Here is an 18861-nt window from a genome sequence, read left to right on the forward strand (position 1 = left end):
GGTTCATTTCTCCAAACTATAGACTAATTTGTTCTCACCTCAGGCAAGGTGCAGCTGGTCTTTGGAAACTTTCCATAACCTCTTTTTTTTTTTTTATCAGAATGTGAACTAGTTATTCTTTTGTTGATATGGTCCTATAACATCCTGTCCTTACACCTATATTACCAGCTGTCACTGTTTTGTAATTGCTTATTTACAAGTCTATCTCTCTCACTGAACTATGACTCCTTTAAGCAAAGAGACAGTTTGATAGTCTTGTTTATATCCCTGGTGCCTAGTACAATACCTTGCATGGAGCAACATATTATTATAAGTTCTTCAGTGAACCTAAGATAGTAATTTTAAAAGGAGGCTGCCCGGAGCATGGCTCAGTGGTTGAATGTCAACCTATGAACCAGGAGGTCACAGTTCGATTCCCCATTGGGGCATATGCCTTGGGTCGCAGGCTCCATCCCCATTGTGGGGCATGCGGGAGGCAGCTGATCAATGATTCTCTCTCATTATTGATATTTCTATCTCTCTCATCCTTTCCCTTCCTCTCTAAAATCAATCAATAAATATATATATATATTTTTTAATTTTAAAAGAAAATTTAGGACAGATATTCTCAGTTCTGGCCTATTGACATAAAACCTACAAGAATAGAGGAGAACTATTATTTCTCAAAGAATTTAGAGAATTTTTACCTTCCATCCTTGATACAAATTAAAAATTGCTGGAGCCCTGGCCAGTGTGGCTCATTTAGTTGAGCATTGTCCCTTGCACCAAAAGGTTGCTGAGTCAATTACCAGTAAGAGCACATGCCCAGGTTGCAGCTCAATCACAGGTAGGGGTTGTATAGGAGGCAGCTGATGGATGTTTTGCTCTCACATGATGGATGTTTTGCTCTTACATCTCTCTCTCTTTCTCTCTCTCTCTTTCTCTCTCTCTCTCTCTCTCTCTCTCTCTCTCTCTCTCTTTCCTTCTCTCTCTAAAAAAAATCAATAAAATATTTTCTAAAAATTGCTGACACCAATGGTTGGAAACAAGCTAGTTACATGAACATATGAACTTATAAAATGTACACTTCTACCCCCAGGAAGGCTAGACTCATGAGGTATTTTTCAGAAATATGAGCAAAAGCTAAAGCTAAAAAGGAATGCAAATGCAGCATGAGACCATAAAAATATACTGTGAAATATATTGTTGTAATTAGCATTGCGCTTTCTACTAATTTCTTTTTTTATCAGCTAAAATATGGTATGTAATGATAAAGACAATCCCAATCAGGAAAATGTTGATAAAACCTTTTAAGATGATAAAATCCTAGACTGACATAGCTAGAAGAAAATTAGAGATGATTTATACAGCATATTTAATATAGGGGAATGATGAAGCCAGGAGAGGGAAAGTAATTTTCTGAGCTTAGCCAAAATGGGTATAAATCAGAAATACAAATACAAGTACATGTGTGTGTGTGTTTTAAGCTCATGTTCCTTACATCAGTCCCTCTGGCCTTATGGGCCCCAGTTCTATGCTCTTCATTCAAATAATATTATCTATCTGATTATGGTTTCGGACCAAAGAAATGGAGTTTTTATTCAATGATTGTAGAAAATTGTTCATTATCTACAGAAATGGTCACTTCTCTTTGTGGAATATTTCAATTCCAAATCTATGGAACATGTGGCAGGATGATAGTACACTTGCTGAGATTTTAGCATATAGTAGTGAGATTAACAGTGAAAAGTGACTTCCAATGCCTTGACTTACATGAAAGGAGTCCTGGGAGGAGTGATAAAATGAACAGTCACCAGTTTATTATGTTCTTATCTCTGCATCTACTTTGCTCTTCAAATGTTAAGTGAGAAAGTTGCCAGAACTATTGCCAAGGTCTTTAAAAATGAATTATTGACAAGTTGTGTCCACAAAGGTATTTGCTTAAATCTAGGTCTCTGGTCACAGGACAGACATTGATGAATCAAGCAGGAAATGCCCACCCTTCCCCACCCAGAGGCTGTTCCTATCTACTCGGAAGAGGTGTAAGCAGTTGGATGAGTCCAGTTTTAAGTGTCCACTAAAGGATTTCTGGTGGAGCTGCTTAACCCCAGATTAGCACTGACCTAAAAGCACAAAATAAGATTCTAAAGAATGAAATTGTGATAGTAATTTTAATGCCACTATTTCAAACAAGAAGTAATAACACAGCATCAACAATGCAAGCAGTATTTAAGAGCTATTAATTAGTCTTTCTTGTACCTTTCCTTCTCTGCATCGAAAAACTAGCAGAAAAAAAAGTGTGTAATTGACTTAAAGGATATTTGAGTTAAATTGAACAAAAGCATAAATTATAGGAAATAATTACACTTTGTAACTTGAATACTTTCGAAAGTAAACAAAACAGAAGGGATACAATTTTCAAGAAAAATGAAAGAGGCTGAGTTCTAATACTGACGAAGACTGCTGCTTGATCACAGCCTGGAAAAGCAAAAGACTACTGACTGTGTGACTAAAAACATGTTTCACAAACCCCTAGATTTAGGAGTTCTCAATTTCAAAAGCCACCCTGTCCCAGATTAAATCAGATTATTAAATGCCCATTTTAGTTATTGGCATAGAATCAGGGAACAACCTCAGTGAAGGGAACCATTTATGGCTGGTTTAGACCATCAAGATGCAGGATACAACTAGTATTGTTCAGACCAGAGGGCCTGCTCTCATTTGTTGATCACTTATTGACCATGTTAGATCCTCATAAACTCCAATAATGAATGGGACCAAATTTCATATCCAGGCAGAGTGGAGGGGTCAGAATCAAATGTAATTTTATTTAGAGACAGAGAAGGACTAGTTAATCTTATACATATATATTTATTGATGGAAACTCACACCTACTGTGTGGGGGACCATAGTGGGGACTGCTAGGGAGTCATGGCAGTACAGACCCACATTTAGGGCTGGCTGCCCTAGTATCACAGCCAATCAATTTGTTTTGAAACAAAAATCTTGAGCCTGTTAAGCAACTGGTAATATAAATGGGTGTGGATCCTTTGAAGTGACTTTTAATTTGTGCAATGTATTGTGATGATGCTGACTTCAGCATAACTCTATATACTGTTTTTTAATCCTTAGTTATTGAGTAGGTGACAAAAGGAAAAAAGAAAAATGAAGTCTTGTTAGAATTTATTGATGGTTAATTTCTCTGTCATGCCAATGAGAATTTCCAGAAAGGGAAGAACATGGGAGGTAGACTTCCAGACAATTATTCTTGAACTGTTCATTAAAAAAAAAAGGAAATAATATTTTAAAACTTATATATTTTCCTGGAGAAGAAGGTACACACAAAATAAAACCTAGTTGGTGGAAGATTAGATATGGCTGTTAAAATTAGAGAGGAATGAAAACTCCTACATTTTCCTGGATTGGTTACTACTGACAAAGCTTAACAGAGTGAAACTGGAGAGAAGCCATTAAAAATGCGAATTGGCATGAAGATTTCTGGGGGAAATGTTGACCTTGAAGCTGCTATGGATATCCAGAAGGTGATGTCCAATAGTAGTGGAGAACTGAGTCTAGGAGCAAGGTGGCAGAGGTTCCCTCACCTTCTTTGGGAAAGTAAATAGAAGCAGAAATCCCATATTGACACAAGGGTGGGTGGTGGTGTGAGAAAGTATGGCAAACCAGAAAGAATCTTGTACCAGTTTCAGGGGATCTGATTCACTGAGTGGTCTCACTTCCTCTATTTTATTTTATTTTATTTTATTTTATTTTATTTTATTTTATTTTATTATTTTATTTATTTTATTTTATTATTTTATTTTATTTTAGAATCTAGTTTAGAAGTTCTCAAATGGATTTACACAGAACCTTGAGGTGTGAGGAGAAAGTGTAGGTATTCATGAATCCTATCTTGCTTCTATTTAAGTTACTTCCTTTAAAAATATCTGTTTCATTTATTACTGGCTCATGAAATTACCTTTGGGAGGAAAAACATGTTCCATTTCTTAAGTAAACAACAGCAATGAAAAGTTTGAAAACCATAGACCCTGATGCTTATTCAGGGTTCCACCAGCTCTAACATCCTGTGAGCCATTGTTCTTATTTCTATCTACTTAGAACATGGTCAGTCTAGTGACATGCTTCACTCTAACTTGGGAGGAAGATCACTTATCCCATTGAGAAAATCTTCTAGAGAGCATTTCATTGTATTATGCATATTTCAAACATTGATGAAGCATGAAATATGGGTGAGGTATAAGTATCCAAATTTCACAATGGCATTAACTGAGATTATACAACTCTACCTGAGGGAAAGAGGTGGTATTGGAAAATAAATAACATAAGTAAGAGAGACACTCCTTAAAAAATCAGAAACAAATGCAATGAGTGCTGTGAGATCATAAGATCTGAAATTAGAAGATCCAGTTTTGGTCAAGATCCTATCACTCAGTAGCTGAGTGCTTTGGGAATTTGCTTAACTCCTCTAATCTTTGAGTTTGTCCTTTGGGAATTTACTCCATTTTAATTCTATCTTCTGGAAAGCTGATGTGAGGACCACATAAGATAATAGGGATAAATTTCTAAGTAATTGGAAATCAATGGGCCTGTATTATTTTTTAAAATGTGGATATATATATATATATATATATATATATATATATATATATATCCATATCCATCCAGGTGATTGTGTTAAACAGAATATCATGCTTATAATCTTAAGAGGCATGAGAAAGAATGCTAAAATCAGATTATTCAATGCCCATTTTAGTTGTTGAAGTAACATATTCCAATAAAGGAAAAACGTATTTTAGGAGAGAAGTTAAGGCCTAGGATTTTGTAGAACTAGCTCTCCTGACCATGAACTATGTGACTAAGTAGAATACATTTTTTAAAAAGTATATTTTTATTGATTTCAGAGAGGAAGGAAGAGGAAGAGACAGTTAGAAACATCAATGATGAGAGAGAATCATTGATCGGTTGCCTCCTGCATGCCCCCTACTGGGGGTCGAGCCTGCAACCCAGGCATGTGCCCTTGACTGGAATTGAACCCAGTACCCTTTAGTCCATAGGCCAACGCTCTATCCACTGAGCCAAGCCAGCTAGGGCTAAATAGAATACATTTAATCTTTATGAGTTTGTTGTCCCATCTGCTAAGTAGCAACAATACTGGTCTATAAAATTCACCAGTTTATTTTAATAATTTAACAAACCTTCATACAACATTGTAAAGTTCTTCATACTCTAAAAAATCAAGGTGTTATAATGCTATTTATTCCTGTTGCTACTATTGTACATTTTAAAGAAATGCTGCTTTTAGTTTCTATTTCAACTTTCCTGTATTTAATCTAATCTTTTAAATTTTTTATTTAAGTATAATTGGTATATTAGTTTAAATGTATTAGTTTTATTAGTCTCAGGTGTACAACATAGTGATTTGACATTTTTATACCTTACAAAGGGATCACCGCACTAATTCCAGTAGTTATTCATCACCTTGCAAACTTAAACCCTTTACACGTCATTTTAATTTCTATTTCTCCTTTCTACACCTATGATATTTGTTCTCAAATATAGTCATGCCATTGTATTTGCTGAGAAATCAAAAGATTATTATGTAAAACACCTTTGGTAGATGAGTTTCAGGGCGTAACTGTTCCAACTGTCTATAAATCAAGATAATAAGGAAGCTTTCCTTGACAAATGAAAAAAATACCCTAGCTTGGGTAAACAGTCAATCATCATTGAAAAGGTCAATTTTTTAATGAGGGTGGGACCCTGCATTGCATATGTGCACTATATATACACACGAGTGTATTAGGCAGATTGTGTTTTCTCTATCTCTCTCTCTGGACTTGTTGCCTCAGAGCAGCATATCCCTAGCACCCTCATTCACCACCACGATGAAGACCATCACTGCTTTTGCCGTTCTTGCTCTAGCAGCCACTACATGGGCTGTCTCTCCACCTGGTGAGTTAAGAATCCTTTTAAATTTTCGTGCCTTTATGCTAACTGCGATATAGTCAGCCCTTAGTAATAGTAGAATGCTGGAGTTAGAAGAAAATTTAGAAAGTATCTATCTGGATTGGTCTGATTAACGAAGTGGGAGAAGGGTCAGATCTTCAGGAAAAGGAAGAGAGATGGAGAAGATTAAAGAGATTGTAGGCTCTTCACCCAGTTCCAGGTCAGGATCCCTCAGGATTCTGACTTGCCCTTTCAGAAACCACTCATGAAATTTTGAGACCATAATCCAACCTTGCCCTGGGCATGCCCACAAGAACTCTTGAAGCCCTGTGATAACCCTTCCTCCAAAGACCAGAGATTTCCCCATGCTTTTCCCCCAGAGATTACATGCATCTCTGTCTCCACCCAGACTTTGGTCCTGAGCAAAAAAGTGACCTCTCTTAGGTCTGGCCTGGGCAAGGGATGTTGGGAAATGGTGTCTGAGAAAGAAAGGAGCGTTTATCTGAGGTGTCCCTTGAGATAAACTTTAACCGTGCAGGTACTCGGACATTTAAAGTAGTTGCCAGAAAAAAAGACTGCTTTGAGCTGGTAGGACCATGGCAGGCAATTTCATCTGACCTTATATTAGTATATTTATGACTGCAGGAGGAATTATGCCACACAAATAGCTACAGTTGCAATTCACACAGCAATTTATTCTCCTTTTATCATTGCAGTGGGCACAAAGCTTATCAGCACACAGCACACTGTTACTCACAAATTTCCTGGTGCCATGGGTACAGGCTTACAGGGAGCTCCCAAAGCGTGGCTTCCTCTTGCAGCAGCAGTGGCGCCTTCTCTGGCTGGCTGGTCAGGTCAGGGACAGGGCAGTGTTACCTTCAGAGATCCCTGCGCACAGCATGGATCGATCTGAGGGCCCACCGTTCCTCTGTCTTCTGGAATGGAGCGAAGCGGATGGGGAAGGGGACTGTGCCCAAACTCAAACTCAAGGCGATCAGCGATGATAAACTTCCGGTCATCAGAGCCACCAGTGCAGCACAGGGATCAAAACTATCAGTAACCACCAGGTGTCCAGCGATCAAGCCATGATCAACTTGAATGGTGTTTGGGGTCCCTTTAAATAGCCTGAAGTACCCACGGCAGTCCAGAGGGGAACCAGGGGGATTCTGGTAAACAAAATGCATAACAAGATCTCAAGTTTAACATTAGTTCCAATGGGCATATCAGTAGACAAAGTTGTAAACACTCTGGGGAGGGGGAGGAGTATCCGTCATCAGACATGGTTCTCATGGCAAGTCACACTAAGTCAGTAATTGAAGTTCAAATCCCTATCAATAGAATACACACGCTTCAGGGCAGTGGGGACTGTGTCCTTAATATCACACTTTAAGTTTCAGGGAAGTTAACTCAAACGTTTTAAAAACCTTTTAAACATTTTTTGGCATTTTTAAATATTTCTATATTTTACTACAACAAGTGGTTTTAGTTACTGTGAACAATGAATCCAGTTTTGCATTTCTAACTATGGAATTTGCTTTCTCCAATTCCTTCTCTCCGATTACATCTCCTTCCTCTCTCTTTTGGTGATCAAGCAATTGGGAAAGAGGTGAGTACAGCCTTCTCTGTGTGGTCTTTGTACAAACAAAATCAGAGCTAATGTGTAAATGAGCTAGGGAGGTAGCTAAACTGGCTCACAGTAAACTAAAATAATTCCTCAGCGGGTAATACTGTTCCTACTCTTCCTGGTGGTGTTTCTTTCTTAAAAGGTTGCCAAAGGAGTCTCCTTGCAAAAGAGGAGTAACAGATAAAGTAAATTTTACTTTTGGGTAGCATTTTAAACTTTTTTTGATTATTTTTCACATTAATTATTCCTTTGGACTTGCATTATAACCCTAAAAGGAGAAATTAATATTTCCTTCTTAAACAGCCAATTATTTATGGGGGGTTTTATTCTTCTATGTTGCCCTGACTAGGGATGGAACCTGCAACCTTCTTATCAGGATGATGCTCTAATCAACTGAGCTACCTGGCCAGGGCTTAAACAGCTAATTCTATTTTACTTAAGGAATGTCCTAGGTCTGATCAGTTTTTGTAATGCAGCACCTGGTCCAATAGAATATCTTCTGGATACTCATTCCACTCTCTTCTTTCCATTTTGATATAAGAATGACTACAGAATTGAAGAAAGAGAATGTAGGACATTATTTTTCTTCCAATTACAGGTGGATTGCTCCAAATACCAGGGTAAAGGCCACATGCTTGCATGCACAAGGGAGTTGAAACCAATATGTGGCATAGATGATAGAGTTTACAGCAATGAATGCATGTATTGTATGCTAAAAAAGTAAGTATGGTATTCAATTTGGAGCTCAGCCCCAGCCCCTTTAAAGATCACAAAATACACATTGGCCAAAATCTTCTTGGTTGTTAAACACAGGGTTTGACAAATCCTACCTTTTGTCCATTCTCTTTGGGCATTGCTTTGTTAAAATTAAAAAAAAAAAAAAGCTATATCTCTAAGGAACTCAGAAGATAGCTATCTCTATGTAGGCTGTTAGCCATGGACACGATTACAAGGCTTTGATCTATCTTTCATACACCAGAGGAAATTCATGTTACTTCTCATGGTTGCCTGGAAAAGTCTGGGGAAGAGAGTGAGAGTACAAATGGGTAGTGAGAACCGGTTGGAATACCCACTGCCACAAGTTCAATACTAACTCCTCACTGGAAACAACCTCTCAGCTTCTAGGAAAATGGTTATTACCAGCCTTTCCAGCAATTTTAATTCACTATTATGATTAGTTGTTAAAATCATGGGCTTTGGAATCAGACATATGGATTAGAAACCAAACTGCATTTAGTTAATCTGTAGCACGAGGTAAACACTCAATCCACTAAACACTTCAGTATTCTCTTCTGTAAGATATAAATTACAATAGTGTTTAGAATTTACTGTGATAAAAACATGTCAATCATTAGCTAAGCAGCAGAAATGGAGTGAATACACATAGAAATGAGCTCTACTTTCTTCTCATGATTTTCTTCCTTATTTTCTCTCATTTTCTAACCCTTCTGAAATGTACAGTCAAGTGTAATAGCAATTGTTATTCAGGATATAATATTTAGGATTTGTAAACTCATACACTACTAAAACAATAGGAGTTTAAAGACTGGGGAGATTTTATGGATTATATTATCTCATATCTCATATCCTCTTTAAAGAAGTCAGGAATCTAACTCAGAAAGGAGAAATAACTGTAACAAAATTACCCACACTAGTGTCAGAAATGGATTTGAGCATTTTTTTAACTGCAAAAATGTTTTGACACTATACTATTCCTTTGATTTTTATATGAATATTCATGGACTATTTTGTAATAGTCCTTTTAGTGCTGATCTTATTTTCTTATGTTTTTATTTGATGGATGTTTTATTACCCATCAGAGATATTAATGGTCAATATTAGTCAACTGGAGTAGAATACTAACCAGAACCCCCCATTCCCCATTCTCAGTCCCGGTCAGACAACACAGAATGACATATGACTGTATTGTATTCTGTAGATGATGAAATATCAAGTAACTGCTTTACCCATTAGATAAAATTTTCTCTTTCAGAGAAGAAGGAATTACACTCAGAAAACTTCATGATGGGAGATGTGTAAGTATATTTAGAAATTTTATTTATTCTTAATATAAAATGTTACACTAATTCCTCATTTTCATATGGGAAAAACTCTTTTAAGATATGTCATTTAGAAATTATCTATACCATGTATGGTCATAGGTAAGACATTTGGCCAGCCTAAACAGATGACCTGAAGTATAGTTAATTTATTTACCCAGAGGAGGACTTCAGAAACTTTACTCATAGCCCTTAATTGGGGCAGGCTGGTATACATGTGCTTCTTTTCTTTTCTTTTTAATATATTTTTATTGATTTCAGAAAGGAAGGGAGAGGGAGAGAGAGATAAAAACATCAATGATGAGATTGAACCTGCAACCTGGGCATGTGTCCTGACTGGGAATTGAACTGTGACCTCCAGGTTCGTAGGTCATCACTCAACCACTGAGCCATGCTGGTTGGGCCACATGCTTATTTTCTAACACTGCAACTAATTAGCAGGTTAAGTAAAGGAGTTCAAGGGAATTAGGGACTCAAGATTATTCTCATAACAATAAAGAAAGTTATTTTGTAAAAGCACAAAAAATTCAAAAGAAATATAGAGGTAATTTAGGGGCAAAGAGCTATGTGACTGGGATGTCAATAATTAGAATAAGATAGGAGAACTGTTAACATGTAAAAGACAGCTTAATTTAATTGGGGTACCTAACCCAATTCCATGGGTGGGAGAGAGAAATGACATCATGAAACTTATGAAAGTCGGTGACCTGACTTGAAAGGAGGAACAGGAGCTGGGTTAAGGGATAGATAAAGTGGATGAGAGCATGTAAGAGTAAAAACACCATAAACAAAGTAACAGGGATTTCAGGAGCAGGAGACACTCAGGGAATTCAGTCCTTAAATAGCCTACCATAAAAGGCAGAGCTGATAAGAATGGAGAGATAAGCACAGGTAATGAGGGGACTTTTGTTGATGGGGAAGTCAGTTAAGTATTTGAAGAACAAGATCTAATTTCGTTTGTAAAAAAAAAAAATCACTCTGCATCAATGTAGAGGAGGACTGATATCCCCAATAAAGCATGAAGGCTTGGCAATACATTGGCAGATCATTGCAAATGTGTAGGCAGGACCTATTGGGGGCCAGGTTAAAGTAAATGACAGTCTGGTAAGGAGAGGACTAATTTGGAAATTAAGTACAAGATAGAATCCATAGGATGTATTTGTCACTCAAATGTAGAGGAGTGAGAGGGAAGCCTTAAATCTGAACTGAGCTATCCCTTGCTGATGATCATCCCACCAGTGTTAGGTCAGGTTATATAAACTTTGGAGAATGTCGTTTTGCATATGGAATTCTGAACTAAATAATTCTTCAAGGCCTTTCAAAAGTTTATTTTCTATGATTTAATGACCTGAAATTGTTCTATCTTTCTTTTCTTTTCTTTTCTTTTTTTTTTTTTTTTTTTTTGGACATGGGCAGATTGAATGCAACAATTACTCTAATGCGTGCACCATGGAATATATGCCTCACTGTGGATCTGATGGAGAAGTATATGCCAACAAATGTTTGTTTTGCAACGGTGTTGCGTAAGTGCTGAATTCAATATATTATTTGCAGAAATAGCCTTTCTCAGAGAGCCAGAAACCATCTTAGCTACTGAATAAGCTGGATGCTGCTATGAAGCATAAGAGTGAGATGGTTCACTGATAATCATAATGTTTTATAAAAAGAAGTAAGAAGAGGGAAAGAGAGAGAGGAAGAGAGAAAGAAAGTGGATAGTAGGAAGAAATGGAAGCTAGAAAATGAGAGACTTCTTACAGTATTTTTAAATTACAGAAAAAAGAAAAATTCACAGAATTTTTTGGGGGATGGGGCTCTTGACACTGGTTTTTACTAGCACGTTGAATATTTTTTAGTTCATCTTGCTTAAGCTTAGTGGCTAATTGCTCATCTTTCATGCTGTGTACTCATTTGACTGGATTGATCTAAAAACATGAAACTTTTAATTTAAGATTTCCAAAACCTTTCTTTTAAAAAATGATTTCTTTTGTAGGAAGAGCCGTGGTGCCCTTTATTTGAAAAATTATGGACCATGCGAGTCTCCCTGATACTCAAGCTCACCAAGTTTCCTTTAGCAGATTCCACATGGAGATCTTTTCCCTGGGATGCTGTGGGGGCAAATATATGGATTTATTTCTTCAATAAAAGAATCTCAGCAGAAAACTGTCTGGCTTGTCTCCCTGCATGTGATTCTTGTCTTAAGGAGAGTACCTGTGTTTGTTTTCCTGAACTATAAATCACACAAAAATATTTCTTCTATTCCTACTGAAACTGGGAATGAGAGAGGTTATAGACATGCTTGTGAGTGAAGAATATGCTCATGACGTCCCATTTTAAAACAACTCAGAATTTTTAAGTAAATGTCTTAAAGAGTGGATCTGATCATAGTCTTATATTATCTTTTGCTACACCAATGAAAAGTGGAAAATTCAGGTTTGGAGAGAGATAGAGTGAGAACGCACAATACTATACACTCATCAGAACAGACTAGGAATAACATATATACTTTAGGCACCACCATTTAAAGGGAACTGAGTCACATATGGGCATCTGCAAAAGATCAAGAAAATGTCACCATACATTTCTAAGTGAAAAAAGCAGAAAACAATATATACTATAAAAAATGTGATTGAATATGAAAACAGGAACATGTACATGTGCTCATGAGTGTGGGTTGCCTTCCCTATAGCAGCCTTTTCAACCCTAGAGAATTATGCATATAGGTTCCAGAGCTTGATCAAGGAACACATTGAACTGGAATGATATAATTCAATATATACTTAATAGTTATTTTTGGGTTTTAAGATTTCACATCTTCATTTTTTTTTTTTTTGGTTATTTTCCTATTTTCTAATGTTAACATTTACTCCTTGATATAAGAACAATTGTTCTTTACAAAAAGGAAAATAGAGGCAGAAAGTTCAGGTAACAGGAAGAAACTCAGGTGTGATAACATCTCTTCCCTGTTGCACAACTGCAAAGACATTGGTCTGATAGAGGAACAAAGCTGGACCCCCTGCCAACGGCATCCATCACCTCATCCATAGCTGCAACCTCCTCTGTTCCTCAGCTGCTTCCGCGTTTTGCATTCTGGCTGAAGGTACTCATTAGCATTGTGGAACATGATATGCTCTTTCTACTGTGTTCTTTCCTACTGTTTCCTCATGCTGTTGCCTCTTCGGAATGCCTGCCAAAGGCTACTCTGCCTACCCCCCAAGTCTTCCAGTCAGCTTCATGCTTTCTTCACCAATGCCCCCTGCTGAGGTTTGATGTTGATGGATCTGAATGTTGGGCCTCCCAAGGTCTGCTCAGCCCAGCACACAATGCCTCAGTGCCTTCCTCCCACACAGCTACTCTATCCCATCCTGAGGCCCTAACAGTGCTCCTTAAATGAGTTACCAGTCATAAAAGCTGGTCACATCTCCCTTCCTTTCCTCTTCTTTCTAAGGTGGGTCAACTGAGCCATATGCTGTAGGACAAGTGAGCATCTGGCATTGTGCATTCATACGGTTGGATCTTCCACTGTTTCTGCTCCGTTCCTGCAGGAATCCAGGGAAGGCCTGAGGAAGAGATGGGGGAGTACCTAAAAAGACATGGTGTCACAGATTGTCTCAGGAACAGGCGCCTCCAACCATTCTGGGCAGTGGAGTATTGAGGAGACCTTTCATGTCTCACCACAGCATAGCAGCAAAGAGTTTATGTACATTTTCCTATTGACATATGCTTCAGAGCAGAAAAAAAAAAAGGCCTAAAGGACATAGGGAGGACCAGGCACTTTTGCAGGGTTAGAAAGACGGGGACAGTTCAATATGGTCCTTGATCAAGCTCTGGTACCTATATGCATCACCCTCTAGGGTTGGAAAGCAATGCCACTTCCTGCTACAGGAAGGCAATCCCACTGGAGGATTTGTTCACTGATTTATCCCTTTCTGTGTCTGGATAAAAATAGTTTTGGGGCCCCCATGAGATGGCAGGTGATGGTTTTGATCCCTGTGGACTCTCCAAGAATGCTTCAAGATATTCTAGCATTCCCAGTCAGAAGATTTTTAGCATAACCAAGGATGCCTGGAATATTAGTAATCTTTATCTTAATCCAGGTATAGTCTCTGCTTCATGAATAAGTACAGACATGCTTCCTCTGTTGACTTACTTTTGTCTAGAAGCCTCTAGTGGCCTCATCATTTTCTCTGTCGCTTCTTAAAGAAAAAACAATTGGATGAGTCTTGAGGTAGGAAGTTGACTTTTCAAGACACTTGAAAATATCTCCATACTAAAATAATACAAATATGTTCAAAAGTTATTGCTGACTAACTTCTGTCTTCTGAGTAGTTACATCTGTCACTGAGGTCTATAATTTTGTTTATGACTAGCCAAGCTTTAACTTTTCCTGGGCATTTGTTCTTGGGGAAGAGTGGAATTAGGCATTCCAGGGGCCATATGCAGAATTTACAATGGGCAGACTAGAGATGGATATTCAATTCAAAGCTGCTATTCTAATTATTTCTACTTTGGTGATTGCAGTAGAGGACAATGTCCTGAGAAATCTGAGAGCATCATTTTAAGAAAACACCAGGAGGAAAAATGGCCAAATCTTTCCCAGTACTCTGCTCATTATTGTTCTTCATGCTGATCCATCAGGTGGTACCAGATAGTAAGTAATTTGGCTGGTTCTGACAGGAATGTAAAGTGGATTTGTGGGCTCTAACATTCATTGTGATCTGAAATAGAATGCTTTGAAATTCTTATTTATTTATTTATGTCATTTTATTGTATTTGTATATCTGTATCTATATATAGAAAGAGACACAATGGAGTGTGGTTTCCCTCCCCCCACCCCCCACCCCAAAAAAAGGCTTTGGGCTAATAGGCCTTGGTTTTTCCACCTATTAATGCAGATTATGATACTTAATTCATGGGGACCCAGGAGCTTGGGTAATTCAGTGAGGTGACCTGTTTAAATGGTTGGCAATATGCCTACGGCACAGCACATTTCAGAAATTCAGTACTATTGAAAATGCTTTAAAAAAAAAAAAGAAAAAGAAAAAAAGAAAATGCTTTGCCATGTATCTGAGTGGGTCATTATTTTTCAGGTCCTTTTCCAGAGAAGAGTCATGTAGAGAGTTATAAAGTCACTAAGTCGCAAGGACTGAAGAGCTTGATTTTTTACATATCTGTCATGAATTCCTGGGCATTTCATAACAAGGGTATTTCCCCTTTCTGTGAAATAGGGGGATTGGGCTTAAAGGCCTCTTTAAAATTCTAGCATTTCTTAATTTCTTTCATACATGGGCTGCCAGTTCTGAATCCACTCCTGTTCTTCAAAAGTAATTTGATATACTGGATTGGCAAGGCATCTACATAGTCTTCTACTGATTATCTATCAGGAGAAGAGGGGTTGTTCTGCATTTTGAGAAAAAATAAGTTAATACATGGAAAACTAAAACAGTGCTTTAAATGATTGCAAGCTTCCTTGGTAATAATTAAAAATTCTTTTATTCCAGATTAAGAATTCTTAATCAGCCAAAAGATTAAGCTATGATTTACCATTTATTAAATTTTGTAACTATTTTCAGTTATGTCTTGGTTTCAGTTGCTCAACAATGGTGGCCACCACATGGAGATTTCAAGGTAATGTTTCACTAGGCTTGCCAGGACTAAGGTTCTAATCGAGTTTTCTTTGGAATTGTGATTTTAGAGCCTTACGGCAGCAAGGTCATCTGTTGCATTCTTAGAAGACCAATCATGTGAATGTGACAGGTACACTGCAGGTGTAGGAGCCCAGAGTAGCGTGATTCAAACTGGGAACCAAGTTGAGATTTGGTCACATGTACCCCAGAGAACCTTCATGGTACCTGGGAAGTGTTTGTGAGCAGCCATGGTTGCCAGGGGAAGGGTAGGGTCTTAAGAACCCTCAGACTTGGGCATAACACAGTTTTTGCTCTCAAGGAGCTCACAGTTTGGGGAGGGAATGCTCCCAAATGCTCTGAGACATGCAGAGAATGCCTATCCAAGTTGTGAATAGGGAGCATCAAAGATGTGGACTGAGGAAAATGTGCAAGAATATGAGCAGAGGATCAAATTGTGTTTGCAACTTGGATAAGGAAAGATGAAGGCGATACCCTTTTCATTTTAACCTACCCCTCTGAGGATGAAATATATTGTGAAGCCACTACAAGTTTGATAAATGATGAAAACGGGTGATGAGATATTACTTTTTTAAAATGTAGATTTGCATCATTGTAACTCCTTTACTTTAGGAGTTTTTGTACTTTTAAGTTTTTGTCTCATTTGTAAATTTTAAGTTGTACTTCTTTTTAAAAATCAGTTATGAGTTGACTGGTGAGAAAGGCCTTTTGAGGGGAGCTTGGCCTTCAAGGGACCTATAGTTCAGAGTGTAGAACCTGATAGAGGCTGTAGCTCCAGCAAAAGATTGCTGAGCCTGTCTAGGATTTATCTGATCTCAAAGAGTTCAGTCCTAGCGTTTTACTCTCCAGAGCTGCCTACAGGAGGAGTTCTCCCTTGCCCACCAACTTACTCATTCTTACTTTTTCTTTAAGGAATATTTACTTATCTTCCATGTTATGCCTTAGGATACAATAGTGAGGAAAACAGACATATTCCCTTCTCTCATGAAGCTAACAAGTAGCCAGAAAAAAAGGAAAGGGACAACTATTATTTGTAGTAAATTCCACACATAAAAGAAGTAAGAGGGTAGAGATACTGCTATAAACAATGTGATCCATATTGGCCTCTCTGGGGTGGGGACATCTCAACTGAGATCTAAAGGGTAAAAAGGAGCCACCTGGGTGGAGAGTGGTGAGGAAGACTTTTCCTGCTTGTACTGATTGAACAACTGGATGACTGGGTCACTGAGAGGGAGGGGTGTGCAGGGGATGCTACACTTACAGCAGTAGATGGGACCCTCCCCTGATGAACAACTCTCAAAAGAAAAAGAAAAAGAAGTTGTATTTATTGACAATGATACTAGCTATTCTTGATTTTTATTTGACTACTTTATTTTATTCTGATTAAACTATTTTATATCTCAAATGCTTTATAACACACTGATTAGAGATGTAAAAAGAAAGAAGGGTTGGGATTGTATTTTGAAAAATATCTCTGAGACAGTAGGTTGTAACCTGAGTTCTGAAGGCAGAATGAGTTTAGGTTCAGGGAAACAAATATGTTTATTGGGGGTGGTCATGACAAACTAGAAGATCCTGAGATGGAGGGAGCATGGAGCAATGGGCGTGGGGGGGCACTCAAAAGGCAAAGAGTCAGGTGGTGTAAAGGAAGGTGGGAAGAGTTGGGAGGGTCCAGATCACATGGGGTCTTCTATCCCATACGAAGTACAAATTTTTTAATGAGAAATGATGTGTAATGAAAGATTTCTTAATAAACAGAATAAAATTATTCAATTGATATTTAAATTATGGAAACTAGAGGACATGGGTAATAGAGGAAGTGGAAGGATTAGTTGGGTGACAGACACAGGAAGTAGGTGATGGTGGCCTGGCCATGGTGGTGGTGTTGGATAGATAAGGAAAGAAGGAGGGAGAGTTTCTAAGCTCAAATATGATTTTTCTATCTCTAAATACTAAGCCAAAACTCTCTTCCACCTTGTATCAGAGGTACTTTATCTATTGTATGACACTCTTAGAGCCCCTGAGGCCACCATCCTCAAGCCATCACCCTAGAGTCACTGCTCCAAGACATCACTGACAGCAGCCTTGCAAGTAGACATGGGTTCTAATACCTGATGACACATGTTCCTTCCCTTGTTTTCCATTTTCCCTATAAAACCAGGGAGTTATTCTAAATGATTCCACATTTCACAACTTTAAGATAAGAGTTGGCTTGTGGATTTTGAGAGTAGATAAAAATATAATAAATATTTTAAATCAAGGCATATGGATTTCAGCAAAGCATTTTTTTCCCAATTATGGGGCTTCAGTTTTCATGGCTGAGTTGGCCTAAAAATATCTCTAAGAATACTCCCAGATCTAATAGTCTTGGAATAAAGAAGACTGAGAGAGAAGCTGAATTTCCCAAATAAATACTATTTATTCATTCTTTCTTTTCCAACTCTAGCATAGCAGGCCTCTGTTCTCTACTGCTGTCAGGAGGTATCATATTGCTATCAGATAGGATATATGTAGGTTCTGGTTTCATTGTTTCATGGAGGCGAGAGCTGTGAGAGCTTTGGGGAGACTGGGACATGATCTTGGCTATGTTTAGATTTCCCTAATAAAGTCCAGAGGTGAGCTACCTGTCTATTAGTGTGATTCTAATTGTATCATTCTTTTCAATTCAACTGCAGGTGAAATGTCCATATAAGAAAGTAGACTTGAGCTGGTTCAAAGGAACATTGAAACCCTGCCCTGGTACATATCATCCGATCTGTGGCACCAATTTGGTAACCTATGAAAACCCCTGCATCTTGTGTATTGAGAGCTTGTGAGTACTATTTGGGGGAAAGTGGGAGAACAATGAAAAAGCTTAGCCCACAGCAATTACTATCTACCTCTTCTACCAAGTACCATCAGCCTCGATGCCAGGGATTTTCTCCAGTTTGCACAGATAATGATCAGTCCCCACTGAGAAGAGCTTGTGGTCATATAAAGTTCACTGGAGCACAAAGCAGACTCATTGTGCTCAGTGGTGCTCCGCAGGTCCTTTCTTCTCTCTGAGCCTCACATTCCCCAAAGCCAACTGATGAATTTTCACTTGAAGCTTCAAATACCTTCTAGAGTCCTGAAATTCTTTGATTTTAAGACAAATTGTGGTTTTGCCTAATGTCAGATATCTTCAACTTCTATGTCTGAATGTGTTTGAAACTCTGAGCTAGAATGAGGTGACAACAAAGCTTGGGTCCTTTAGCTAAGAGTGAGTAGTTCGTTGTGGTTTTTGTTTGTTGTTTTGTTTTGGGTGTGTTGGTTTTTGTTTGTTTGTTTTGGATTTCTGTGACATATATTTTCAGTTATTAGATGCAGAGGTCTCACAAAACCATGGCTTCAGGTTTGATCTCTGTAGAAGCTAGTATATTTCACAGGAAGAAAAATTATCCCTATGGCATCAGACTGGGGTCCTCCGCCCAACAATTACTTTGTAGTTTTGTGCATAGAGCAAGGACAGGAGTATGTAAATCCCACATCGTCCCCACTATTTTTTTTATGTTGACTTTTATTTTTTTCCATTTCTTTATTAAGGTATTACATGTGTACATATCTTCCCATT

General features: G+C 38.0%; 1 protein-coding gene across 1 annotated transcript; it reads left to right on the forward strand.

Moving 5' to 3' along the window:
* Positions 1-8103: 8103 nt before the first annotated feature.
* Positions 8104-11672, forward strand: LOC307099090 (double-headed protease inhibitor, submandibular gland-like; the record flags this gene model as incomplete). The annotated part of the gene is made up of 4 exons (XM_079770283.1): positions 8104-8287; positions 9561-9603; positions 11044-11150; positions 11618-11672. The coding sequence occupies exons 1-4, from the start codon at positions 8199-8201 to the stop codon at positions 11670-11672; spliced, it is 294 nt and encodes a 97-aa protein (XP_079626409.1). The 5' UTR covers positions 8104-8198.
* Between the last annotated feature and the right edge of the window lie 7189 nt (positions 11673-18861).

Source organism: Cnephaeus nilssonii, assembly GCF_951640355.1.
Source record: "Cnephaeus nilssonii genome assembly, chromosome: 5".
Lineage (NCBI taxonomy): Eukaryota > Metazoa > Chordata > Mammalia > Chiroptera > Vespertilionidae > Cnephaeus > Cnephaeus nilssonii.